Source organism: Populus trichocarpa, chromosome 10 (assembly GCF_000002775.5).
Source record: "Populus trichocarpa isolate Nisqually-1 chromosome 10, P.trichocarpa_v4.1, whole genome shotgun sequence".
NCBI classification, from domain to species: Eukaryota; Viridiplantae; Streptophyta; class Magnoliopsida; order Malpighiales; family Salicaceae; genus Populus; species Populus trichocarpa.
The window spans coordinates 681828-689424 of NC_037294.2; the positions used below are offsets into that span (position 1 = coordinate 681828).

Here is a 7597-nt window from a genome sequence, read left to right on the forward strand (position 1 = left end):
TTCACGGTAATTGCCCAGATACATTTACTGTCTGACATCTGTTAGCATCAAAGGATAATTGTTGTTGTCTTCTCCTTCGTTTTTCTGATTTGCCACGTATCTGTATTGAGCTTCATGAGCATTCTCTCATTCTTCTAGAAAGGAAAATGGATGATTTTGTCATGTTGAATTGCAAGCACGCATACATACTTGCTGTTTTAGCAAAATTAATTGTTCAGCTGTTATTGATTGAAATAAATTAATGTAATGGTTCAAGATTCTCATGCAGAATTCATCACTTGAACGTCTTTAGCAGAGTAATGAAGCAATTCCCAAATTATACGGCACAAAAAATCTAAAAAATATCAACTGTATCTTACCTTCTTTTCTATGACTTTTCAGAGAAACTCAAGAGCAATATCTTCTCCATCACTGTCCCAGATTGGTCACTGTGAACAAACTATTCTATCATAACAATTGCATATTACACTTGAGTCTTAAAGTGAAGAAGATGCACCCAACCTTTGGAATGATTGTTCGAACAGATAGGACCAGATCCTATGTTATTGGTCCTTGATGATGTCTGACCCAGATCATAATATCTTCTTCACAGGCTCAAGTTTTGAATAGAAGATTACAAGGTTTTAGTGACATTAAGATACGAATTTTCAAGTTTTGGACCTACTTGTAGATTGAAAACATTGAATTTTTCATATGTCATGACATTTTTTTCACAAGTTGGCATTACCACCAGATGAGCAGTCATATACTCCAGATCAACATATTTTAGAGGAGACGAACATGCTTATTTGATCCATTTGTATCTAGTATTTCACCATCAGCACAAGGCATTCATGCATACAAATTAGTGGACAAATAATTTCTTTGTCGTGATTCCTGATATTACTTATCTGCATTTATGCAAGTTATCCCTATTTTGTCATGATTCCTGATATTACTTATCAATCAATGGAATATCTATACCCGGTGAAGCGCGAAAAACCTATCTAATTTTAGACCTAGAACTAGAATTCTAATATATCATTTTATGTCAATGTGTTGAGGAATGTAGTCTCAATTAATATATAAATACACAAACCATAATTAATATATTATTTTTTGGGTTTATGTGTTTTAAAAAAAAATAAGTTTTAATTGAGACATGCGCAAAAATCATTATCTTAACTATCTGACCTTCCAAAGTTCTCTAATAGGTGATTTTCTATAACGTGTCAAGAATTTGTTTCACAATTGCCTTAATGAGAATTGTTTATTGTCTCTATTTAATCTTGAATATTTTCGTAAAAATACTATATAAAATTAGAATGAACTTTTTTACCATTATACAAAAATTTTGTTTCATACTGTCAATTTTTCCACGAGGTTTGAATTCTATATATATATTATAAACAAACATGCCCCTCACTACCATTGAATTTGAATAATATAGCAAAAAATAACCCACTAGATTCGCCCAAAAATCAATACTAACACTGTTCAGGGATGGCTTTGCATCCTTGACACCAGTAATGGAATTATACTCATTGAAGTCTTTTCTTTCAACTTTCAGCACATTCACGCTACTTGAGCACCACAGACCTGTTTTTTTTAACACAATGCCGAGACGCCATAAGGAGGCCGGTACTTGAACACCGTAAATACTCGTACAAATACCCTGAAAATGTTACAAATTAACACACAAAGATCCAAACCAATTATATCACTGGTAAGATCACATATAATCATGTTAAGCAATTCAGTGAACTCCTGTTTTAGATCCGGCCTAGAAAAATTAGAGATTACACCATGGAATCCAGGTGAGCGACATTCAAAATTTGAAGAGTATATATTCAATTGCATTTTGGATGAACACTCACCAATGAATAACATGATTAACATCCTAATTCTACAACACCAATGCTGTGTTTGATTAGTGTCCTGTCCAAGACTAAAGATACATAAGCAACAAAAACATACTTAGTTGGAGGGACAAAAACCAAGATAAAATAGATGTTTCTCGAATAATTTTAGAGTGAATTTCAGTCACCGTCTCTGTCTTTTCAGTCTCAACACAGTAATCAAGCGCCCCTCAAATTACCAATGACAACTCTGAATAGGTTAAAAGAAAGTACAAGTAACAAGAACTCAGCCATATCTCTTATTGCAACACTCTACTCCAACACCAGCAAACACACATGCATTCTTCTTAGATTGCAGAACTTTACTTCAACACCAGCAAACTTAAATGCAAAGATTAACCATGGCAATAGGGAAGAAGACAGAAGAAAAGATAAGTTCAAAGAGAAGACAGATATGACCAAGAAAACATGAGTCTGAACCATCTCGCAGTCTAGATATTTTAAATGTTCACAAGAAAGCACCCATGAAGCATACACTCATTTCCTTTCTCCAAAAAGAAAAGATTCTAGACAAAATGCATAAATTTATCAATTATAGATAGTGCAAGACCCATGTCATTCCACACCAAATACAAAAAAGGGACATCAACCTTGCGTAAAATCCTAAGTTTTGGAACCACACAGTGAATTCTTGAGCTATGAACATTATAAATTCTTACTACGTGCTCTGGTTAAACTGCCCTTGATTCATAGAGAACTCTCCTCCACCACCCTGGGTGGAATTCTGGACATTATCCGATGCGGGTTGCTTTACAGGTGGTCTCGGATCTTGGCTCCAATTCTGTCTTTGCACTGTTTCTCTCCTCTCAACCTGCATTGTTTCACGGCGCCTATCATACCGAGGTCGAGGCCTGTTCCTAGTCTGCTGCTGCCTTTCATTGTACCTATATTGGGGCCTATGGATGACCTTCCCATCCTCGTACAAATCCCCTAATAACACAACACCAACAAGATCAACAAAAAAAATAATCCATCATAATTCACAACAACCATAAAAAAAAGGAGAAAAACTTAACTTCCCATCATTTTTAAAAAAACCCACCTCCATAATCTTTGTTAGGAACATCAAGATACGAGTCTGGCAAAACCCAAAGCACTCCAGGCAACGCTATTCAACCAGATAAACAAAATTACCACAAGGCAAATTAGAGCCAATTCCTTCAAAAACCCATAGCTAAACTTTTCTTTTTCTTAAAAAAAACCCTTAAACCCTATTAATCAAAAACCCATTTTCATTTAAAAGAAAAACCTTAAACCCTATGAATCAAAAACCCAAATTCATAAAAGAAAAACAATACCTTTAACTTTATAAGAAAGCTCTTCAGATATCAAAGCACCAAACCCAGTATACGTCGTCGTAGAAACGGAATAAATACTCTTCTTTGCTTCCTCCTCACTATCAAAAAACACCCATAAACAAAAAAAAAAGTTTCCTTTACAAGAAGAAGAAGAAGAAGAAGAAGAAGAAGAAGAAGAAGAAGAAGCATTACCTGCCCAAAACAGAAGAAAGGGTTTTGACATAAGCGTTAATCATTTCTTCTTCTGTGGGTTTGGGGTCATTTGGAAACTCCATAACAATAAGCCAATGATTATAATCACAGCCATCGAGAAGAATCGTTTCTTTTGGCGGCCGATTTGTCCAGTTTGGTGACGGGTCGTTTAATGGAGAGTAGCCCGACCCGGTTGTTTTGGATCGGGTCAGGGTTTTGACTGAGTCCGGGATAAGTGAGGTTTGGATTTTGTTGAAGAGAGCAGGAGAGAAGCGAGTGCGTGAAGAGGAAGAAGAGAGAGCTCGGGTTAGGAGCGTTGCTAAGTTACGCCTGGCGGTGATATACGCCATTGCTGCTTGACAACTCTGTGTTTTGAAGATGGTTTCGATCGATGTTGGGGTTTTATTGGCATCGCCAAAATTGCTACCGATTTTTATTTAAACTTTTATGTGAGTAAAACTATATATAATTACCAAAACCACCCTTATATATATAAAAAAATTATTGTGATCAAAACAGTAAACACTTCAAAGCTGACGTAGGTTTACCTTCGTATTATTCTTTTAAAAATCTCTAAAATAAAATAATGTATAGATAAGTATTTTATAAAACCTAGTTTTAATATTAGTTTTTTTTAGTGTAATAAATCAAATGAGTTAGTCTTTGATATATTTTTATATTAATTTTAGATATTGAATTTCATTTAATATCCAATTATTGATATCTAAAATATTTTCAAATTTCATTAAAATTTTTAAATTAAATTCAATTCAAGTGGTTTTAAATATATTGCTCAAAATTGATGTAGGCAAATATGTATGATATGATAGTTTTGAACAGTCATATATGGATTTATCTCTAGTGGATTATGTAGAAAGTCTAGTATACTTATTTTATGAATTAGTGAAATAAAACTAAATTCAAGTAGAGATCTGTTTGTGCCAAACGAATAACCTAACAAAATAAGTCAATCCCAAGATTTTCAATTTAACCGCTGGATTAAACTCGAATTTTACCAAATGATTTGATAGACTTTGTTCGGGGGGAGGGTACTTGTTTGTAACTAGCTAGTTGTACTCTAGAAGATCCTCAAATTAGACTTATAAAATGATGTTTGAGTCAATTTTGTTATTTTTCTTATATTTTTTTTAACCTTTAGCTTAATTTAAAATTTTGCTTTTGACTTTCCTATTTCTTTTAGGATTATGGTTTTTCTTCCTTGTATATGTCAATTTCTAGCATATTTAAGAAGTTATAAATCTCTTAAAGAGATAAACTATATTAGATAAAAAAAAAAAATTCAATAATATGGTGTGAAATCAACCATTTCTATGTTCTTTTATTATTGATGTTTTCTTAAGTTGTTTTAACATGCATCAAAACTATTTTCGTATTTATCTGGTTTCAAAGCAAAATTTTCATTGTACAAAAAAAATACAAATACTTAACTCCAACTTAATATTTTTAATCTATAGATTTTATGAAACACACACACATATTATTGTTTATATAAAAAATAAATATATGTATGTCAAGCAGATAAAAAATAATAATTGTTTATATATAAATTATAAAGGGAAACTAAGATCAATCGTGAATATTAATGTATCTATATAGGAAATGTTGTAGGTATACTATATAAAAATATCATAGTCATACTTTTGTGTTGTAGCCTCACCATTAATATTGTATATTGCCCTACATATATATATAGAAAAGGTTGGCTAACCAATAGGTTAAGCCTTTCAATTATTCTCAACTTGGTATCAGAGCCTTCTGCTGTCAAAACTCTTCTCTTCCTCTCCCCCTTACAGCCTACCTCCTCTCTCCATCTCCTAAATGGACTTTACTGCTGCTGCCGCCTTTTCCCCCCACCAAACCAGTGGTGCAGCCTAGCCAGCCAGCCCATCAGAAGCTGTTGTCGCTGGTTCCTTCTCCCACCAGCAGCAACCCTAACCTTTAGAGCAGAACCATGGTTCCTTCTCCCATGTTTCTGTCGTCCCTCTTCATATCATGGGGACAACAACTCCTTCTATCGTTGCTTTGTCCAACACTCATCAAGTGGTCTCATTGAAGCTTACGACCACCAACTATCTTTATTGGCGAATGCAGATAAAGCCCTATCTTCTTGGTCAAGGTGTTTTCCACTTTGTCGATGGCTTAGTGTCGTGTCCTCCCTCTCATGTTTCTAACTGTTGTGATGGTTCTTCTTCGACAATCAAACCCCCTTTTCTCCGTTGGAAGCAACAAGATCAGCTTATTTTAAGCACGTTACTCTCCTCTCTTTCCATGAATGTCCTGCATCTTGTGGTAGATTGTCAGACTTCTTCTTGTGTTTGGCGCACTCTTGAGAAAATGCTCATTTCTCCGTCGAATTCTCGCATTATGCAACTCCATGGGTCTTTTCAAGATCTCCAGCAAGGAGATGCTTCGGTTACTACATACATGCAGCACGCCAAGTCATTATTTGATGAATTAGCTGCTATTGGTCGGCCCCTCTCTCTTGAAGACTTCAATCTCTATATATTTCGTGGTCTTCGTGGTGCGTTTAAAGACTTGGTAACTAGTCTCATGACCAAGACAGAACCACTATCATACGTGGACCTTCACAACCTTCTTCTTACTCATGAGTATTTGCATACGTCTTCTCTTCCCTCCTTGGCTGTAAATCCACCTCTGCTGCCCACACCATCTCTGCTACCCTCTGCTCATCTTGCCCAGCAGCAGCATAACTCTAATTTTGGTTGTAACAGAGGTCGTTCCAACGGTAGGTGGTGCTCTAACAGCAACAGGTACATCAGTCATAACAGGTCTGATTTCTGTGGCTCTCATTCCTCTACTCTCATGAACTGGAAGTAAAGTCATTGGCAGGAGCCTAAACGGCCTGTTGCTGGTGGGCAGTGGCCTCCTCACTGGTCTTTTGAGCAGAACATCAAGTGTCAGCTATGCTTCTTCTTCGGCCACACATCACCACAATATGCTCAGTTTCGCAGCAGTGATCACCAGCTTTCTGCCCATCTTATTGTTCGTCCGGTTTCTGCCCCTACTTGGTTCCCAAACACCGGTGTGAACCAACACATTACGCCTGATCTTGCGACTCTTTCCAATTCTGCACCCTACTTGGTAATGATCACTTGCATGTTGGTGACGGTAAGGGTCTATCCATATCTCATATTGGACATACCATGTTACGTTCCCCTAAACGCACCTTTACATTATCTAACATTCTCTATGTTCCTCACTTTACCAAACCATTGCTATCTGTTCAGAAATTTTATCGTGATAATAATGTTTATTTTGAATTTCACGTCTCTATGTTTTGTGTAAAGGATCTCACCACCAAAGCAGTGCTCCTTTCCGGTCAGAGCAATGATGGTCTCTATGTTCTCTTTGAGTCCTCTACCACCACCATTCCTCAAACTTATTGGTCTCCTTGCGTCTTTGTCACTGCTGATCTATGGCATCGTCGATTGAGTCATCTTACTTCCTGTATTTTTAATTTGTTAGTTTTCAAAAATAAAATAATATGTACTTTTATACGCTCACTTGTTCAATGTCAAGCTTATCCGCTTGGCAAGTCTTTGCGTCTGTCATTGTGACCTACGGGTCATAAAACTATTTCTCTACTTGATTTAATATTTAGTGATGTTTGGGGTCCTGCTCCTATGTTTTCTTCTGATGATTTTTGTTTATTTGTTATTTTTATCGATGCGCATACAAAATACATATGGTATTTTCCGCTTGTTGCCAAATCCGATGTGTTTTTTATGTTCCAATGATTTCAAGTGCTTATTGAATGTCAGTTTTCCCGCAAAATTAAAAATCTATTTAAACTGATTGGGGTGGTGAATATTGTAAGTTAAACAGTTTCTTTCAAACTATTGATATTCATCACAGGTTAATCTTTCCTTATACGCATGAGCAAAATAGCAGTGTTGAGCGTTACCATTGTTATATTGTCAAAACTGATCTTACACTCTTAGGCCAATGTAGTGCTCCATTATGATTTTGGAATTATGTGTTTGAATCTTTCATATATCTCTTCAATCACATGCCTATTCTTGTCCTTCAAAATCAGTCTCCCTTTGAATGTCTGTTTAATTGTACTCCTGATTATGATTTTCTACATACTTTTGGGTGTCTTTTTTTTTGTTTTTGCGTCCGTATCATGCTCATAAGTTGGATTTTCATTCATCTCCTTGTGTGTTC

General features: G+C 35.6%; 1 protein-coding gene across 1 annotated transcript; it reads right to left on the minus strand.

The window, feature by feature from the left end:
• Nucleotides 1-1275: 1275 nt before the first annotated feature.
• LOC7477225 (multiple organellar RNA editing factor 3, mitochondrial) lies at nucleotides 1276-3818 on the minus strand. The gene is made up of 5 exons (XM_002315456.4): nucleotides 3389-3818; nucleotides 3197-3294; nucleotides 2941-3006; nucleotides 2558-2828; nucleotides 1276-1654 (listed from the first exon to the last, which is right to left on the minus strand). Coding segments are annotated over exons 1-5 (786 nt in total). The 5' UTR covers nucleotides 3739-3818; the 3' UTR covers nucleotides 1276-1653.
• Between the last annotated feature and the right edge of the window lie 3779 nt (nucleotides 3819-7597).

Coding starts and splice junctions, on each gene's coding strand:
- LOC7477225 (XM_002315456.4), bottom strand. CDS start 3,738: ATGGCGTATATCACCGCCAGGCGTAACTTAGCAACGCTCCTAACCCGA. Junction 3,295..3,388: donor CTTTCTTCTGTTTTGGGCAG/GTAATGCTTCTT, acceptor GTTTTTTGATAG/TGAGGAGGAAGCAAAGAAGA. Junction 2,829..2,940: donor TCCTAACAAAGATTATGGAG/GTGGGTTTTTTT, acceptor TTGTGTTATTAG/GGGATTTGTACGAGGATGGG.